The 19,141-nt window shown below is 55.0% G+C and overlaps 1 protein-coding gene across 3 annotated transcripts in view; it reads right to left on the bottom strand.

Moving 5' to 3' along the window:
- PSD4 (pleckstrin and Sec7 domain containing 4) overlaps nucleotides 1–19,141 on the bottom strand; it is a 34,953-nt gene that overhangs the window by 3,669 nt on the left and 12,143 nt on the right. For 2 of the 3 annotated variants that reach the window (XM_025453905.3, XM_025453904.3), the window contains exons 2-16: nucleotides 11,173–12,263; nucleotides 9,922–10,047; nucleotides 9,584–9,662; nucleotides 8,705–9,086; nucleotides 5,700–5,876; nucleotides 5,208–5,288; nucleotides 4,950–5,062; nucleotides 4,655–4,713; nucleotides 4,361–4,450; nucleotides 3,206–3,249; nucleotides 2,696–2,856; nucleotides 1,601–1,671; nucleotides 1,348–1,511; nucleotides 497–641; nucleotides 117–260 (exon numbers count right to left, since the gene is read on the bottom strand). In XM_025453905.3, coding sequence (XP_025309690.3) covers nucleotides 117–260; nucleotides 497–641; nucleotides 1,348–1,511; nucleotides 1,601–1,671; nucleotides 2,696–2,856; nucleotides 3,206–3,249; nucleotides 4,361–4,450; nucleotides 4,655–4,713; nucleotides 4,950–5,062; nucleotides 5,208–5,288; nucleotides 5,700–5,876; nucleotides 8,705–9,086; nucleotides 9,584–9,662; nucleotides 9,922–10,047; nucleotides 11,173–12,150 — 2,814 coding nt within the window. In that variant the 5' untranslated portion in view covers nucleotides 12,151–12,263. The remainder of the gene's footprint in view (nucleotides 1–116; nucleotides 261–496; nucleotides 642–1,347; nucleotides 1,512–1,600; nucleotides 1,672–2,695; nucleotides 2,857–3,205; nucleotides 3,250–4,360; nucleotides 4,451–4,654; nucleotides 4,714–4,949; nucleotides 5,063–5,207; nucleotides 5,289–5,699; nucleotides 5,877–8,704; nucleotides 9,087–9,583; nucleotides 9,663–9,921; nucleotides 10,048–11,172; nucleotides 12,264–19,141) is intronic. The other variant, XM_025453906.3, reaches the window with a different exon arrangement.

Raw genomic sequence — 19,141 nt, 5'->3', positions numbered from 1 at the left:
AATGCGGCCACGAGAGGGCGGCAGAGCGCCGCACCGAGGCGGGGAGGGGGAGGGGGGAGGGGGAGGGGGCGGGGGAGGGGGAGGGGCGGGGGAGGGGCGGGGACTCGGCGCCGGACCTCATACTCCAGGTACTCCTTCCGCAAGCGGTACTCCTCCAGCTCGCGGCCGCGGCCCCGCCTCTCCGGGAGGTTCCGCTGCAGGTCGAGCAGGTCGTCGGAGGCAGCGTCCAGGCAGTTCTCGTGGGATCGGTGCTGCTCCTCCTGGGGGCGGGCCGGAGGGGAAGCTGTCCCACCGCTCCGCCCCGGCCCCGATGCGCCGCGCAGGCCACCCCATCCCCTCACGCCGTTCCCGGACCCGGGTGCTCCCGGGCCTAGGTGCTCGTGCTCGGCGCACCCGCTCCGGCTCGCCAGGCCCGGGGCGCAGCCCCGCCCTCCCCTGGCCCGTCCCCTGGCCCGTCCCCTGGCCCGTCCCCTGGCCCGTCCCCGCCGGGCCGTACCAGCGTGCTCTGGGCGGGGCCCACAGGCAGGATGGGCCGGACGAATCTGCGCTGGGAGCCCACGGCGGCAGGGAAGGGCGGCGCCGAGTGCGTGGCGGCCGCCAGGTTGATGCGCGCGATCCAGGAACTCATCTCCTTCGCGGTGCTGAGGGCAGAGGAGGCCGTTAGTCCCCAGGGTGACAGAGTCGGCCCCGTCCCTCTCCCCGCGGCCTCCTGCGGGCTGCACAGTTCCAGACTCTCGAGACCCAGAGCCTCAAAAAGCCAGAAGCCGGTCACCAGCCCAGGTGGCTGACCTCTGCGGGTGGTTTTTATCATCTGTCAAAGAGGAAAATCTAGGAAAGCAATGGATTTTAGATCAAATGCAAAAAAAAAAAAAAAAAATCAGTGGCTAGAGGCTTTCCTGGGATCCTCTGTTCATAAGTAGGAGGCTGGCCCGGGGCTTCCAGGGAAGAGGCCCCTGCAGTGGCAAAGTGGGCAGGGTCAGAGGAGGCCTCAGGTGCAGCCCTAGGACCCCTGCCGGCTGCGGCGGTCTGATGTTCCGGGTCAAGAAGGCAGTTCCCGGGGATCCCTGGGTGGCTCAGCGGTTTGGCGCCTGCCTTCTGCCCAGGGCGTGATCCTGGAGTCCCAGGATCGAGTCCTGCGTCGGGCTCCCTGCATGGAGCCTGCTTCTCCCTCTGCCTGTGTCTCTGCCCCTCTCTCATTAATAAATAAATAAAATCTTAAAAAAAAAAAAAACAAAAAGGCGGCAGTTCCCACCAAGGCCCCAGCCAACAGCCATCAGAGGGTGAGCGTGAGATCAGGGAGAGGAGGGCCAGGGCCTTGCTGCTTGGCGGGCACCCCCAGGGACTTACGGTGCCTGGAAGAGGTAGAGGCGCCAGTCGGCAGTCCGCAGCTGGAAGACGTGCGGCTTCTTGGTGTAATGGGTGGCCGGGGTGGCCAGTGAGTGGTGCACTCCCACCGGCTCGTCCACCATCTGTCCCACCAAACTCTGACCACTCTGGCAGTGGTCCTCTCCCTGCCACAGGGCACAGGGCCTCAGAAAAGGGGTGCCTATCAGTTGCCCACCCTCCAAACCATTCTGGTTCCCCACCCTGCCCTTCCTACCTTCAGGAAGTAGAGGACCATCCCTCGAAGCAAGGTGTGGAACATCTTCCAGCCACGCTTACCCCACGGTGCTGCTCCAGGGGTAGAACACAAAAGCAGGTGGTGGCACCCCAACCAGACACATGCAGTCCCCTCTCCCCGCCAACTCAGTCCCTCCCCAGGGTGCACATAATGAACACACAGTGACGTACCAACACAAGAAAACAGTCGCAAACAAGCAGATGCCATGCCTCACACCCAGGCAATCTTGCTTGGACCGCACAAACGACAACAAAACCAGATGTCCACACCGACCATCCTCCCTCCAAACACTCCCACCCGCAAGCACAGTTCCACCAGACATCTTTCTGGTCCCATCCAGAGAGTCACAGGGCTCAGGTTGTCATGCAGTAGGTGGCCGGCTTCCCCGGGGTCGCCTCCCGGCCTTGCTTAGGCCCAAATGCTAGCTCCTGGCTGGTCCCACACCCCATCCAATCCAGGATTCCATTACTACTCTGGTCCCATGGCTGCCCTGCCCTAAAGCTCCTGTCTGCAGAATGAGGCCAAATGCACCCCTGCCATTCTGTCACACCCCTTCTATTCCCAGCAAACCATTCCTGCTCCTTGTCTGAGGGAAATGCCCTCTGGCCTCTTTTGCTCTGAGATTCAACTCTGATACCATCATTTCCCAGAAGCCTCACCAATCCCTGTCCCCCACATCTCACCCTCCAAACAAAATCAAAACCTAGCCCTCCTCCACACCCCCATATTTGACCTCCCCCTCCCTACACCCCTCAGCAATTTCTACCTTTTATCCCAACACTGATGTACTTGTCTCACCTCCCCCTTACCACAGGGGTCCTGGGGGCCAAAGAGTACCTAGTGTGTCTTGTCTCTGCACCCCCGCCCCCTGGCATCTTACCCGGCACCCAGCACATGGTCCCCATCAAGGAAAGAACACAGGCTGCCTGTCCTGGACCTGCACCATCTCTCTGCATGCTGGCACACACTTCAGCTCATGTCCCTATGCCAAGCCACTCTGCATGCCTGTATGCACACACACTCTGGTTCGGTGGCAGACACAAGCCTCACACACTCAGCACAGCAGACACTCACTCTTCTTGCCATCCGCATCGTGATGCATCTTCCGAGCCAGGATGCCCTGCTTGTAGGTGGGCGCCGTGGGGTTCTGGGCCAGCTGGAGGAAGGGGTTGCTCATCTTGCCAGAGGGGAGAGACAGCTGGGCCTTTTCTGGTCTGCCTGCGTTGTCTTCGTCCCTGGGCATCAGAGAATCAGGTTGGGGGTACTGACTGGGTAAAAGCCACCAGGAGGGGCCCGCAGCTTCAGCACCTTCTACCTTCTCTCTCACTGGAGAGCCATATCCCAGGACCCCCCAAAAGGAGTCCTTCAAAGCCAGCTATTCCTGTCATCCCTACTCCCCACGGCCCCTGGATCCTCCAGGTATTACCTAGACTCCTCTACCCTCTTTGAGATTGGCCTCTGTCTGGACCCCACACAGAGGCCCTGGGCTCCTCCAACTCTCAGGTGGGTGGGTGGATGGAAGGAGGATAGGCCCAGAGGCAGGGGAGAGGGGCGGGGAGTAGAAGGAAGGGGAGTCTTACTTACACGGCCCATTCAAGCTTCTCACTTCGGATAGACCAGTAGAGGGCCTAGAATGGAAGTGCACAGTGAGCAGGGAGCCTCTGCCCATGAGGCCCAAACTCAGACGTAGGACAGGGAAAAGCTGCAGTCTGCCTCTTCCATCCCCTTCCTCCTTGACCAGGAGGCAGCTCATCCATGCATCCATGTCCTCATGCATACGTGCAACCATTTACGGAGCGTTCACTGTGTGCCAGGGACTGTGCCAGATGCTGCACGGTGATCAAAGCAATCCTGATCCCTACCTGAGATTCATGAGGCCTGAGCTAGTTCTCCTGAAAAGGAAATGAATCATCCACATACCATCCTGGCCCAGAGGGATCTGACAATGCAGGAACAGCTGACTAACAGGGCCAAAATATGGATGGTGGAAGAATGAGTAAATCAGTGCTGGAACTCGGAAATGATGCAACAAAGAGTACTCGTGTCCATGCATCTTGCTGGCCTTTGTAGCTCTAGCGATGCCTAGCATCATGCCAGGCACACGGCAAGTGTTCGAGAAGTGTCCATCACAGAGACGAAAGAATCAGTGCCATCATAGCTTACTAAAAAGCAGGCTTGTGCCCCTTGTCATGCTAAGCACGACAACCTTTATTTCATTGTGATAACCACACTGTAAAGCAGTCGCTACTCCTGGAGGAACTTCAGCAGCCAAGCTGCCTAAGACTAGAAGAATTCAAACCCTAGAACACGCAGCTCCTAAGTCTTAGACTTAATGCCACTTAAAACTTTGCCTTGGTTCATTTCTGAGAACCAAAGAAACAAAACAAAACAAAACAAAATCTCAGTGAGTCTCAGATTCCCCATGTCTCAGAATCACCTGGAAACTCAAGAGAACATTTTAGGGATCCTAGCCCCAGAGATTCTAATTTAGTCGGTCCAAGGCAAGGGGCCTATGAATTTGCACAAGCCAACAAATTTTAAGGTGCTGCTGCTGCTGACTAGGATGCACACTTTAGCACCTTCCATAAACAAGCCTTGGCCTCCCAAGGACTTTGCAGCAGAGCCAGGCCCAGGCGGGGCATCCCCCCCCACCCCCCCACCCCCCCGGCCGGGATGAGGAGCTACACAGGGAGCCCTGGCATCATTATCCCAGTGAGCCACCAGCTCCCCGTGCCTTACCTTCAGCAACTCCTTGGGGAAGTTCCCGCCATCTCGCAGGCCATTCAGGTTGGTTATGAATTCCTGGCAACTCATGCTCTTCCCAATGTTCTGTGGCCATTGAGAGAAGTGGGACAGCTGACACACACTCCCCACCCCAAGAGAATAACCCCCTAGCCGGCCACTCTGGAATCTTCTCCAGTTCTCCAGACCTACTCCTCCCCTACCCCCAACCCCCAGTTCTCCAGACATAACCCTGCCCCCACCCCCTGGGGCCCTTCCATGCTGCTGGTCCCAGCTCCCTTGCCCTCTCACCTGTCCATGCAGGTCCGTGTTAAGGAGCATGATGGCACAGGTCAAGGTGTGTACAGAATCTGCCCCAGAGGGAGGCAAGTGGAGAGAAAGCTCGTTGGAACCAGGACTCTTGCCTTTCCACTGCCGATGCTGGGTGCAGCGACGCCCAAGTGCTTCTGGTTCTCCACAGCCACCCAAATACTCCCACGAGCTGCTACCCAGTGTACTCCTGAGCAGACCCCTGGGGACACTTCCATGCCATTTTCCCAGGCACCACAGAACCCCCTGCCCTGCCCTCAAGGCCTGCCCCTCCTACCTGCGGAGGAGAAGGTCCCAGGATTGCAGTGATGGAAGCGTTTGGAGAACTGGTAGAGGACTCGCTCTCGCTCCTGTGTCTCCCCACTGAGCACCAGGGCCTGGAGGAAGCCCCTGGAAGGAGGGCCAGACTCCAGGACAGAGCCCAGGCTGGGGCAGCCAGAGGGCACCCAAGCTGGGGGACAATCCTATTCCAGCCTCCCCAGGGCCACCACCTCCCAACTGTCGCTCCTCCCCAGAGAGGGCCTGGAGGCATTACCTGAGGGCTCGGTCCAGACTCTGGCCTCCAAATTGGAAGAAGGACAAGTATTCCTCAGCCACAGCCCTACTGAAGTCATTGCTGCAGAGAGAATATAGCAGTGAAGCCCGCCCTGGGGGTGTGGCTGGGGCCCCAGGGCCCGCACATCCCTGGAGGGTAAGAGGGCAAGGGGGCAGCCAGGGTCCTGTCTGCCACTGGCACCCATCCAAAACTGAGTGGGGAGGACACGTGGAGTCGGGTTGGGAGGCAGGGTGGCCAGGACTGGGGGCTCTCGGGTGGGCTGGAAAGTGTGGAAAAGAGGTGACAAGTGGGACTAAGAGGAAGAGGCAGGCACCACAAGAGGACAGGGAAGGGGATGGAATAGGACAAGAAGGATGGGATGAATGGCAGCAGGGACACAGGGACCGGAGGGGCGGCTGGTCGACAGAGTCTGCTGACCACTCCTCCCTCTCCTGACAACCTCCAGCCTTGCATACGCTCCAAGCCCCTTACTTCTTCTGCAGGTAGGCAGCCACTTCAGACTTCCGGAAGCCTTCCAGGTGATAGAGGCGAGAGGCCAAGTTCCAGGCCACCTTGTCGGGGCTGACACCATTAGCCAGCTTGTCTCCAGCCTGTGGCCTTTGGCCTTCCTCCAGGGACTGTGCTTGGGGCATGGGGCTCTCAGGAAGCCTGTAGAGGTACAACAGTGTCCTCAGACTACTACGTGGGATGGGCAGGAAGGGACTGGGTCAAGCGTCCCTATAGGTTAGCCATGGGAGGGGTGCCCAGAGTCCACGCTCAGAGTTCAGCAGGGGAGCTGGAGCTCCCAGGCCTTGAGTAGTGGAGGCAGCAGCTGGACCAGTGCCTTCCTGGGGAAACTGGGGCCTGGCCTGGCCTGAGCACAGGAGGATCCAGAGAGGTGGCATACCTGCCAGGCCAGCAAGCGTGGGAACCAAGCTTAGGCCCCAGCACTTTCTCAGCTAAACCACAAGGACATTTTGAGCCCAGGTCACATTAGCTGTCACGTGCAGTCCTTTGAAGATGCCAGTGGTATCTAATCCATCCCCAGGAGGGATGGCATTTGTCTCCCCGAGCCCCACCAGCCATTTGTCTCCCTCACTTGTCCTGCTGTGCTTGTGATGCCTCCCTGCCCCCTTTCCCCCCTCTAAGCCCCAGCCTCAGGCTTCACTCCTAGAGCTGGAGCCAAGGAAGGTGCAAGGGTGAGGGATGAACAAGAAGCCTGGCTTCAGGCATGGTGACAGCTGGGAGGGAGTCAAAGAGGTGGCTTCTGACCTCTCCCTTCTCATACCCGCAGCCTTGTGGTAAGCAAGCCCTCTCCTCAGGAGCCCACATGGTGACCTGTTGTTATTATCATGAACATACAGAGGACCAGGCCACCCTGACAGACTCGGGGGGTGCTCAGGGTCTGACACTCAGAGCCTTGGAAGTCACCAAGCCAGTCTCCACCCGACTTTTCCGTATCCCCTGCAACATTACAATCGGGGGCGGGGGTATCATCATTAATCTGAATATTCTGAATCCTAGTAACCACAGTTAGGGAGCTGTACAGATAAGCAACACCATGAGAACATGAAAATGTTCACTGGTAAACTGACCACTTATCAAATGGGGCTGCACTCGACCGCCCTCTCTCCTTAACACAAGTGTCCATCTCTGCCCCCAACCGGGCCATGTCTTCACTGTTCATTTCTCCCTGAGTTCTGAGGCTCCCGTACACCCAGCAAGGCGGGGCTGGCATAACGGAGACCTTCGGAGAAGCAACATCACCCATCTTGCCCCCTGCCCAAAACATGGGGCTTCATGAAGTCTGTGTTAGTGAGGCCAGAAGAGTCTAGGAATCACAGGAAGAGCCACTGACAAACAAGGAACTGGAGCAGTGAGTCCAGTGGACAACTGAAGAGAAAAATAAGGACAACTCGTCTCATCTGAAGAGAACTCTGATAGCTGAGCAAGCCCTAAAATGCTTTTACAGAAATGACCTGGCCGATTGGTGTGATAACTAAAATAATATCTAGATGGGGAGTTACTCTGGAGGAAAAAATGATGCAAACATAAACTGTCATGGGGTTGTGTACTTAAATGGGTGAATTACTTCTCAAAAAAGCTGTTATTAAAATAAATTAATTGGGATGCCTGGGTGGCTCAGGGTTAAGCATCTGCCTTTGGCTCAGGGTGTGATCCTGAAGTCCTGGGATCAAGTCCCACATTGGGCTCCCTGCATGGAGCCTGCTTCTCCTTCTGCCTATGTCTTTCCCTCTCTCTCTCTCTGTGTCTCATGAATAAATAAAATCTAAAAAAAATTTAAAAATTTAAAAATTAACTGAGGGGCACCTGGGCAGCTCGGTTGGTTGAGTGTCCAACTCTTGGTTTTGGCTCAGGTCGTGATCTTGGGGTCATGGGATTGAACCCCGTCTCAGGCCCCCTGCTCATCAGGAAGTCTCTTTCTCCCTTTGTCCCTCGCCCTGCTTGTGTGCTCTCTCTCTCTCTCAAATAAATAAATAAAATCTTAAAAAAAGAAAATATGGTTCTCATTTTAGGTGGATTTACTTACTTTTATTTTGAGTTGAATTGACACTAATGTTGGTATGACGAGCCCTCTCTTCTCAGATCCTGAAGGACTCCCCTGATTACCAAGCCTCCGAACACCTCCAGAGGCAGTATGGTTTTCCAGATGCATGGGGAAGATGCTCTGGTTTTGGCACTGCCTGAGATTCTGTCCCCATCACCCAGTGACACTGAGATAGGGGTGAGGCCGACCTTCCAGTTAGTACAATCTGAACCATCATCACTGGTTCCTCCTGGCCTCTTCAGTATGTCCCCTACCCGGGCAGCCAGAGAACAAAACCCCTCTCCTGGGTGGAGGCCCTGGGCACCGACAGACCTCAGGCAGCCTCCTGGGGCAGGCAGACATCGAGACTGGCTTCCCAGTTGTCCTATTCCTGCCTCGGGCCACAGTTCTATGGTTATTTGATCCCATTATGGGCTCTGAGATCCACTCCCTGGTTCCAGTCAAATTTCCCCTTGGTGTTCTGACTTCTCCTGAGATCTGAGCCAGCACCCTGGGCCTAGGCTCATGGATGAGTTTCTCCCAGACACCTGCTCAAGTTCAAAGCAGTGTGTAATTCACACATCACAAACTCTGATCTTCCCACTCCCCAGCCCTGCCTAGCACGACTGCCATTTCTCTGGACACATAGGCCTGGTCAGGTCCTCTGAACCACCCCCCCACCCCCACCCCCCGGTATCCAGGCTCTTGGGACATTGCCTCGGCACACACCAATTCTGCCCCACATGTGTAATTGTCTGCTTTTTGGTTTCTCATGCTTTCAAATCCTCCAGTATTGCTCATAACTGCTGGCACCCAGTCATACAATCCTGGCTTAATAGATATTAGTATGTTAAATCCCAGTGTGCATTTCTCATGCTCCATCCAGACCAGGGTATTCTTAAATGCATCCACAATTAGAAGTCAGACGACCGGTTAGGCTAACACTTACCCTTCTGTAGAAGTCAAGCAAGTGCCAGGCTGGAAGGCTCCAGCCTCTGCAGTCCTGGCTGGACCTTCACTCCTTACTTCTTCCCCGGGGTGTGGGGCCTCTCCTGCCTCTTCTCTCTCCAGAAAACTTGGTTCTGTGCCATCTGGCTCCAAGAGTGAAGGGCATGAAGCATCTAGTATGCACCCGGGGAAACTGCTGCCCAAGTGGTGGTCCTGGTGCTGTGGGCTGCCTTCTTGGGAGGACACAGGGCTGGGCCTGGGGCCAGGGCCTCTGCCCTCAGACTCGGGACTGCTAGGCTCTGTCAAAGAGGCTGTGCTCCCCCAGGGGCCCGGAGCCAAGGTGTATGGAGCAGACTTCTGGATACACTCAGCATCACTGTCACCTGAGGAAGAGCATGGAGGGAAGCTGACATGGGGCGAGAGGCAGGCTGAGGGCCGGGGGCCTGGCAGAGCCAGGAAAACCGCCTGGGCAGCTACTCCACACACGCCCTCCCTGGGGCTCCTCCCCTGAAGCTGGGCCACATGTTCTGTGCCTCCTTCAGACAGGGACCTCCCCCAGGCACAGGGAGTGGGCAGAGGGTTCCCAGGACTCCCGTCTGAGGCAACCCAGGGCTCAGGACTTTCTAAACCACTGAGGCCCGGGCATCAGAAATGCTGGGTCTTTTCGACATTTCCTCATTAACTCTATGCAATGAGCATTTTCAAACCCATTGTATGAATGAAGCCACAGAGGGAGAAGCAGGATTTCACCCTTGGTCTGGCTTCAACACAATACCATGGGACTTCTTAATGATATCTATGGATCCAAGGTCCATCTTTGTCCCTACCCAAATCCAAAGCCTCCCACACCCAATTTCCCAGAGTCTCTAATAGATCTCACCTCGGTCCTGGGAGAGAAGAGGCACCTGGGCCCAGGAAGGGCCCTCTTCTGTCTGCCAGCCTTCCGGGCTGGGCAGGGCCTGTTGAGAAAGGCAGGGGATCTCCATGAGCCTGGGAGACACTCAGAGGGGAGGGCAGGAGGGGGAGGGTGACTGAGGAGGGTGACAGGGCCCCTCCTTCTCTGCTCTCTTCCCACTCTGACAGCACGGCCTCAGTTCAGAAGAGGAATCCTGGGTGAGAGAAGACCCGCATCCTAGGAACGCTGGTGCTGGCCCAAGAACCACCGGGGCATTACCTCATACAGATGGGGAAGGGGGGGCCGAGAGAGAAGTGACTTGCCCAAGGTGGCACACGATGTGTGGCAGAGCTGGGATCAGATTCCACTTGTCCTGTGTCCCAGGTCAATGCTCTGTCCACACAGGATGTTGCAGATAGGGCGGAGTTAAGACTGCTTCCCAGCAAAGTCTTAGAGAGAAGGAGAGGCAAGAGGTTTGACCCAAGGGAAACAGTTCTTAGGGCCTTAAACGCATCCCACAAGGATTCCGGTGCCCCTCGTCCATGCTCACTGACTCTTGGTCTTCTCTGCCTCCATCCTCCTCCCTCTGTGGTCTCCAGTACCAGCCCAAGGACGGCCTGGATTATGACAGCTCTCAGGCACGGAGGTGAGAGCAAATGCTACTTGCTGTGAGGATGAGGCTCCCAGGCTTCCCTCTGAGGTCCCCAAGGGCCCTACAGCAACAAGGTCCCAAGAATGTACTCGCACAGGACAGAGCCACAATGCCCCATGCTGGACCTCCCAGCCTTCAGGTGGGGGCAGGGGGGCCTCCAAGAATACCTAGCAGCTCCTCTGATCTTGGGGTCAGGTGAGAGAGCTGCTCTGGTTCACGGCTCTTCTGCACTGTTCTTTGGGACCAGAGAGATTAGAAAGTTACAGCCCAGCTCTCCATCTTGAGTGTACTTATCTCTTAAACAGAGGGCTCCTTGGGAAAACAGTGCTCCCCACCGTCTCACGTGTCACTTGTCCCCAGAACTTGTCCTAGTTGATATCAAGAACCTCTGCCATTGTTATGCAAGCCTGATCTATGGCCCCTGGGGAGGAGGCGGAGGGGTGGGAATAAAAGACTGTGAACTAAAAGTAACCAAATGCTGAAATATCTCAAGAAAAGAAAGGACAAGACTCTTAAAACAGATATCTCCCAGCCTGGGGCAGAGGTCATCTCGCAGGCTGAGCACTATCCTGTTATAGCTGGGAATGTCTTGGAAGTAGGAGGAGTAGTGTCTAAGAATGGTCTGGAACATACTGCAATTGGAGGAGCTGTTTGTTCTCTAAATGTGTCCAGACTCAGCCCCCTGGAGCTGGTGAGATGGAGACATTTGAAGACTTAATTGCCATCATGTTCTGATGACATCACGGCATTTATAAAATGCCCTATAATTCTGAAGGTCATACTGGGCCTGCTTTTCTGCTCTATTACTTTAGGATTCCAAAAGGCCCTAGCATCTAAAAAGGGTGTTCTGGGCCTGGTGACCACAGAGAAAGGCCCTTCCTTCCATGCACAGCCTTGGCTTGGTCCCCAGGGCTCAGCTTACCTCACTCTCTGTCCAGCACCCTGGTGCTTCCAGGGTCCCCTTGGTGGCCTCATCCACCACAGTCTGTGAGAAGGAGTGAGGTTTGTAGGTGGGCACAGGGAAGGGAGGCGTGGTGTGGCCACTGGAATCAGCTGTGCCATCCCCCAAATCTGGCTCACTGTCCAGTTCCCACAGCACCCCTCCTCCTGAGGGGGGAGGCTCCAGGGTCTGGGGACCCTGGGGCTCAGATCTCAAATCCATGCAGGAGTCTGAGAACTCCCAGGAAAAGCGAGCTCCAGAAGCACCCGTGTCCGAGCAAGGGCTCTCCAAAAAGAGGGGATTGTCAAAGAACACACTCTCCTCCTCAGCACCCCACTCTGGGGAGGAGTCTGTCCTTCCCTTCCTGGGCCACACAGCATTCTGGTTCTCCCCTTCAGGGTCACTGCTGTCTCCCCCTGGGGCCTCCACCGAGGGTGAGCTGGGATGGAGGCCTGAGCTGCGGGGGCCAACAGGGCTGGAGGGGAGAGGGGGGAGTTCCACAGGGGCTGCAGGGAGGCAGCATCTCAGCTCAGCCCGGAGCCCCTCTGTCTTCTCCAACTCTTCCTCCAGGTCCAGGACACACATCTGGGCCTGCAGAATGCCTGCCCAGAACATCACCTGGGTGGATGTGCTCTGGCTCTGCCTTGGGCTCCCCAGGGGATGGCTATCCTTGGGTGACCCAGGGGGTGCTGCTTTGTGCCCGGCCCCACCCTGGGAAGAGCCACTCCCCAGGTGCGGGGGCTCCATGCTGGCACCACTGGGAGGAGCATCTGGCCTCATGCAATCAGGAGGCTCCGAGGCCCAGGTCTGTTCTCGAAGAGGTTCAGGTTTGGGAGGGTCGAGAAGGCTGCACGTTTCCTTCAGGTGTGCTTCTGGACATGGCTGTAGGTTGTCTCCCAAATAGAGGTTGAGAAATTCCATGGGCTGGGGTTTTTCAGAGAGTCTGTCGTCCCCCATCATCCAGAGTGCAAGCTGCTCCGAAGCCCCTAGAAGTGTTTGCCTTCACAATCCCATTGTGAGGATTGGGCGTGGGGAGCGCTGGCCCAAGTGGCAGCTGGGAGTCTGCACCTACCCTGGAAACGCCCAAAGCAAATGCAGGTTAGCAAAGGGCTGTCAGTCCATGGACACATGCGTCTTGTGTATCAGACAGGTTTCAGGGTGCCTGTTGTATCCCTGGCACCGGTCAAGGAACACATGCCCTCCATAGCCCTGCCAGGGGTGAGGGGTATACCATCAATGCTGTCCATCCCACAATCTCAACTGCTCACACCAGGGTGGCACCTGCTCCAAAGACACCCATCTATTGGCAGAAGGTGGCTGAGTGGCTTAGCTGAGAAAGACAAATGGGGCACACTTGATCTTTTTTTTGGGAATCTGGAAGGGAGAACAGAGAAACTGAAGTGGTTGGTAGCAGGAACAGAAGGTGGACATTCCTCAGAGCAGCATAAAAGCAGTGGCAAGCTGAAAACACACATAAACCAAAGTATGGGGGAGCCGAACAGACACAGACTGGAGGCGAGGAGCCCTGAGGGAGAAGCAGGCACCCAGGAAAGGAAGGCACAGGCTGCCTTATTTCTACTTTCCAGGGCTCCTGTCTTTGAGGCCTCATCCTTGGCTCAGCTAAACTCACTGGGGGCCCCAATGAGAGGACCCACAGCCCCTGCGGCCTACCCAGCTACACGGGAAGGAGAGGGAGCAGCAGGAGACTTGTGGCTGCACCACATCTGCTCAGACCTGCCCAGTGCATCGGCCACACTAGCTGAAGAATCTTGAAGGATCTTTTCCAGAAGCATGCATCTCCATCCTCAGCATAGAGACGAGTTACAAGACTCTCTGGGCGGCCCTACTTCTTCAGGACAATGGCTTGTTTTGACCACATAGACACTCTGCAACTCCTAACTGGACCCATTTCCTGCTTGGTAGAGTCCCAGGAAGTGCAGGGCTAAGTGCACAGCCCTTTTAGAGTGGATGCCCGATACTGAACATACCCCTGGCTGCACTGGAACTTTTCTGAGTTTCCCTTTGGCCCACATCCTGCACTCATGTGTTTCCATCCTAAAATCTTGTGTGTGCTTGTGTGCTGTGTTAAACTATTTGGGGGAACAAAGATATAAAGAGACACACACCTGCTCCCAACTTGTAACCACCTGGGGCCTACCTATTGGCCCACCATTAAACACTGGATAAATGGGACCCCGCCCCCCCCCCCCCCCCCCAGGCTCAGGTGGGGACTTACTGTTCAAACCTATCGTTTAAAGTCACCTAGAAAACATGGCTTGGCACCATGCCCTCTTTTGGGACAGTATCTGACAGAAACGACACAGGACCACCAGGAATTTCAGTTTCTTGCTCCTTCTGAGAGCCTCTTCCTAAAAGTCCCTTAGAACCCCTGTCTGGATATTTCCCTCTCTGTCCCAACCCCTACATTCCTCTCTCAGAGCAGGAACCTGTCATTGCTTGGGCCTCAAGATCTGGAGGCTGTCTCCCTGGGAAAGGCTCGTGTCCAGCCTTCGGGGCTACCAAGTTCTAGCAGTGACTGTGTGGACTATACCTTCCTTGAAGGCGAGGCTAGTCCTTATTTTTAAGCTTGTATTCGATGCTCTGAATCAAAGCAATGTGCACCAGTCTTACCCTTGGCTCTTGTCGTCTGGGTCTCCTTGCTCAGCCATTGGTCCTTCTCATTTCTTTGTCTCCACCTCACGCCCCTCTTCCCAGTTATAGGCTGAGGACTCCTATGCTTTGCTCCTTAAGTCCTGCACTGGTCCAACAGGCAATACCAGAACCTTCCTCCCCCCAAGCAGTGTGGTCTGTTTTCTACTCTCAGTCCTCTCTGGGTACTTCCAAGGGAGAAGGACGAGTGAGTCTCACAACCCACTGTCTATATTTGGGCTACCCCACCAGATCCAATCTACCTCCCCAGGCCTGTCTGGAGAATGATCAAATGTGAGAGAGGAGGTGAGATCTCCCCACTGCAGCCTTCTCAAGCAAGCAAGCAAGCAAGCCCACAGGGTACAAAGAACACAGAGAAGGCAGTTCCATTTAGGAGACAGAGGACAGAGGTGGAGGGAAGCACCTTCTTTACAGTTCGCTTATGGATCCCAAGGCCGACCTTTCTTTACCCTCCCTTCCTGCCAAGACCTGGGCTATTTGTGCTTAGCTGGCTCCCCTCCCAACACCCCTGCCCTGGTCTTCATTCCTCTACACGGTCCACATGTTGTACATGAACATGTGCCAGCCTCAGGAGCATGTCCCTGTGGGAATGAGAGCATTTTGTCTGGATGACATCAACTCCCCTACTCTCATCAGTGAACTCACTTGGTGGGAAAAGTTCAAACGCCAGTAACTGGAATGGGAAATGTTGGCAGCGGCCTTGTGGAAAGGAGTTCTGCAATTGCTGTGAGACAGGAGTCCCACGTGTTTCTCTTTGCAAATATGTACTTTTAAATAAATATGTATATGAATTAAGGAGCCAAATGGGTAAATGCTCGTGACTCTGCTAGGCATAAATGATCACTGGATTTGCCCTCCCAGAACAAATCCAGATCAACAGGTTCCGGGCTGGGGGGGCAGGGGAGGGGGCGGACAGAAGCTGTAGCAGCTTTCCAGAGACCAAAGAGGAGAGAGCAGATTTCTGGGACCTGAGGGAGGTGGGGTAGGGACCGAGGAATAGAAGGAAGAAGCAGACGGCATTTGGTGACAGAAGAGGCATACAGTTTGGCTAGTCCATGACTCTGAATGGATTAAAATCGACCTGACTCCACCCCACCCCTCACTCTGTTTCAGAGCATTTATCCTGAGGTGTGACTGTTGGTGTTTCACTCACATGGCTCCTGTCTGCCCTTCCCAGAATGGAAGCACCAAGAAAATAGATAGATTAGAAAGCTAAAGGTTACTTTTGACTCAAGAATTCAGGACCACCCATGGGACCCCTGGGGTTACAGAGCTTGGTGGCAGGTGTTCCTGGTTCTAGGCTGGCAGTTCCAAATGGGCAGCACATGGCTTCACAGTAGAGTTGCCACCTTTGGCAAATAAACATAGTGGATGCCCAATATTTGGGACATACTTATACTAAAAATTTACTGTTTAACTGAAATTAAAATGTAACTGGGCATCCTGTATTTTATCTGGCAACCCAACCCCACAGAGGAGGTGAAAAAAAATGTACCAAGCCCCCGCAAAGCACCTGTTATCCAGCTAGGTGCTTCACAGCCATGAGCTCATCTGTCTTGACAGCCACCCCACAAATGAGACAAGTGCTATCATCTCCTTCCTAATAGAATCTAAAGCTCAGAGAGTGTAAAAAATGTACCCAGGTAGCTCAGCTAGTAGTATGTGGTGGAGCTGGAGTCTGCATGCAGGTCTGTGGCTCTCTTATGTATCACCCTCTCTCCCCACCCATAAATCAATTCCCTTGGGCCTTCATGAATTGAATGAAGCATGAATTACTTGTGAAGCAGAGAGTCTCTTGAATTCATCTGTTTTCCCACTGTCCAGTTCAGTGTCTGCTTGACTCAGAAGTGGTACTCCAAAAATGTTTGTGGAAATGAGATGGATGGGTGGATGGATGGATGGAATGAAGGGAGGGAGGGGAAGGAAAATGGATGGACGGATGGATGGATGATGGATAGAAGGTATGGATAAAAGAGAAGGATGGAGGGATGGGTGGATGGATGATGGATGGATGAGTGCATGGAAGGGAAGGATCCTGAAAACCCCTCCTTGACAACCTTACCAAAGGACTGGGGAGATGGGGCTTGGAGGAGATTTAGCATCATTTTGACCTTGCAACTACCTCCCAAGGACAGTCTGCCTATGAACCAATCACATCTTCCTTCCTCCCAGGAAGCCCAGGACCCTTGGGGCAGAGCTCTCCCAGAGGTAGGGTCCTGCCAGGCCAGCAGCCAAAATGTTCACATGGGTCCCGGCTCCCAGGCAGCAGCTGGTAGAGAGGAGGAGACATGAGGAAGACTCATTCAATCACGTGATTTGTGCTCTCCGCCTCTGCAAGGGCTACTGTGACTGAGAGTTTACGTGTCTCTCCTCCTCTGCTCCCTTTCTTCCTCTCTTTCTCTCCCCCTTCTCCTCTCTCTCTCCTTTTTTAAATCACTCCTCCCTGAATGAAGGGGTAGAATGGCCTGAGGGGTAAGCTCACTGCCTTTGGTCATCAAGGCAGCCCTGCCTGGGTGAGGGCAGGGTCAAGGGTGGAGTAGGGGCCTGTTTCCTGGAGGCAACCTTCCTTCTTAGTCAGAGGTGGGCCAGGACCTGGGGACCAGAACTCAGGTCTCCATATCTAGAATTGTCTTGATTTACTTTTTTTTTCAGCCCTGGTGTTGAGTGAAATCTCTTTTGAAACCACTTATCTGAGACCCCTGGGTGGCTCAGTAGTTGAGCGTCTGTCTGCCTTGGGCCCAGGGCGTGATCCTGGAGTCCCAGGATCTAGTCCCACATCGGGTTCCCTGCAGGGAGCCTGCTTCTCCCTCTGCCTATGTCTCTGCCTCTCTGTGTGTTTCTCTCATGAATAAATAAATAAAATCTTTAAAAAAAAAAAAGAAAAAAGAAACCGCTTATCTCAGGTGTTCTAACCAGAACAAACGAGGAAGAAAGTTCTGCTGCATGCCTTACATGGTGAGTTTTGTTAACCTCCAAAATAAAGCGGCCCTTGGATGGCTTGGGAAGTTGAAGTATAAGCTCCTGGAGAAGCAGAATGGCTCTATGGAATCCAACAAAATGTTTTGAGCTCCAGAAGACAGGAAGGAATGGGAAGGAGCTGAGGCTGGAGGAGAGGGAGGAGGTAGGGGGGAGGCGCCCCCTCTCTACTGGAGTGGAGGACAGTGCAGGGGCTAGGCTGGGCCTGGCTGATGGGAATATATAGGACACACAAACTCATCACTAGGGGATTAAGGGGCCTAAGTCCCTCCCCCCCTACCGCCCCTCACCCTGGGATTCAATGCAACTTTGTCTTGATCTCGGGGGTGGGGGGGTAGGGGGTGGGGGGGGCGGCGCGGGAGGGCAAGGAGACCAGTTGGCTCTTGGACTGTACTTCTTGAGAGTGCATTTGCTTTTCACCGCCCGCCCCTCGCCCTTGCTGGGGCACACGGCTTTACTTTGAGGTGCAGGGAGGCCACAGGACACTGTGGGAGGGCCTGCCCTGGGCGAGGAGGTGGCAGCCTTGCATGTCTGTAGCCCCCCTATGTCTAGAGGCTCACAGACTAGACTCAAGCTCCAACTACAACTGATGAGCTATGTGACTCTGGTCAAAAACTTCACCTGGTTCCTTATCTATAAAATAAAGGAAATAAGATGGAGTAAAGCTATGCTATAGATTTGTGATAAAGCAGGATGGGTCTGAGAGCTGCTGCTGGCCTGGCCCCCTGCAGGTGCTCAGAAATAGCATGTCCTGCTCAGTTTAACTTTGCTGCTTTGCTGGTTATTTAGAGAGGCCCAAACAAATAAGCCCACAAACAACCCTCCCAGTGGGCTCCCTAAGCTCTGAGCCACATCCCCGAGTTTTATGGCTCTGTGCCTCACTCCCTTGAAGCTTCCAGATTCAGCAGACATTCCTTCCTTATCCCTAGAAAATTTTCCTTCCTATGGAAAAAGCAAAGGATGGGCTCCTGGCCCATCCAGGAATTTAGGAAGTGGCCTGTCCCTACACACCCCTTGGTAGGAGCCAGGTTAGGGATGTCATCCCAGAGGGTAGAGGAATAGAGGAAGAGTTCCTTATCTGTAGTTGCAAGACAGATGCTCCTGCCTAAACCTGGGCAAGAGCACCGTGAGAGACATGCCTAGGGGCAGCCCCACATCCTGCCTACACGGAAGAAGCCTTCATGCAAGTGTGCACAAAGAGAGAGACAGAGATAGAGACAGAGAGATACCAGCAGTGCGGAGGATCCCGTGGTGGGGTCAGCTGGGGCTCAGGCAGAGAGGGAAGAGAATGAGGGTACAGAGACAATGGGGTACAGAGACAATGGGGGAAGAGAGGGTGGGGGAAGGGAGAGTGGGAGCAGAGAAGATGAGGGGCAGAGAGGTTGGGGTACAGAGAGAATGGGGGCAGACCACCAATGTATCTCCAGAGCAGCTGCCCCCTGGGAATGACAAAGACCCCTAGGAGGGCTCAGGGCCAGGCTGGACCACCCTCACCCCTCCTGGGTCTCCCCTCCTTCCCCAAAGAGCCCAGCAGCCCAGGTTCTAAGGCCTGTGCTGGGTGGTTCATTACCTGCAGAAAGCAGCAGCTCTGGGATGTTTTAAAGCCTCAGGAGGCTGGGGATACAGGCCCATCTGAGGCACATTCCTTCCAACCTGGCTAAAGTCCAACAGGCCTGAGGAGTATTTATTATCTGCTGATGACAGCTCACCCTCCCCTGCCTTTTTAGCAGAGGAGTGAAGCCAACCATAGGATCTTAGGCCCTTAGAAGGACCTTCCCTCCGTGAGACTCCATTTACCATGAGGATGACAGCTACGAGCAGAAGGCCTCACAGTGTCCTGAACAGGGAGGCTTTGGCGAGTAAAATGATGGCCACTGCGTATCAGGTCAACGGGCCTAAACCACGGCTGCCCTGGCAAACCAGCTAGTGGGGTCCCTGGCACTAATCCAGCCTCTTGGGGTGGGGCCTGAAGGGCGAGGTAGAGCTGGGAGCCCCCTAATGGCCAATTCTGCGTCTGAGCTCCCGCAGCAACTACACCCAAAGCTGCCTCCGCCCCAAAGCCCAGGCCTGTCTGGCTTCCTTCTCTCTAGCCTCGCTCTCAAAGGCTCACCCGGAGCTTCTGGTCACAAAAGCCCCCACTGGGTACCCAGCCACAGTGGTCACCAGGGACCTGAGGAGGCCCGTAAGAGGTTCAGGAAGGAGCCCCTCCGCCCTTCCTAATTGGAGACCCCCAGCGGCTCTGGAGAGGCCAAGGTACCTAGGGGTCAGAGCAGGGATCAGAGGCAAGGCCAGATTGGGTGGGGTG

Source organism: Canis lupus, chromosome 17 (assembly GCF_003254725.2).
Source record: "Canis lupus dingo isolate Sandy chromosome 17, ASM325472v2, whole genome shotgun sequence".
NCBI lineage: Eukaryota > Metazoa > Chordata > Mammalia > Carnivora > Canidae > Canis > Canis lupus.
The sequence above is the reverse complement of the archived record's forward strand: the minus strand, read 5'-3'. Positions and strand labels throughout refer to the sequence as shown.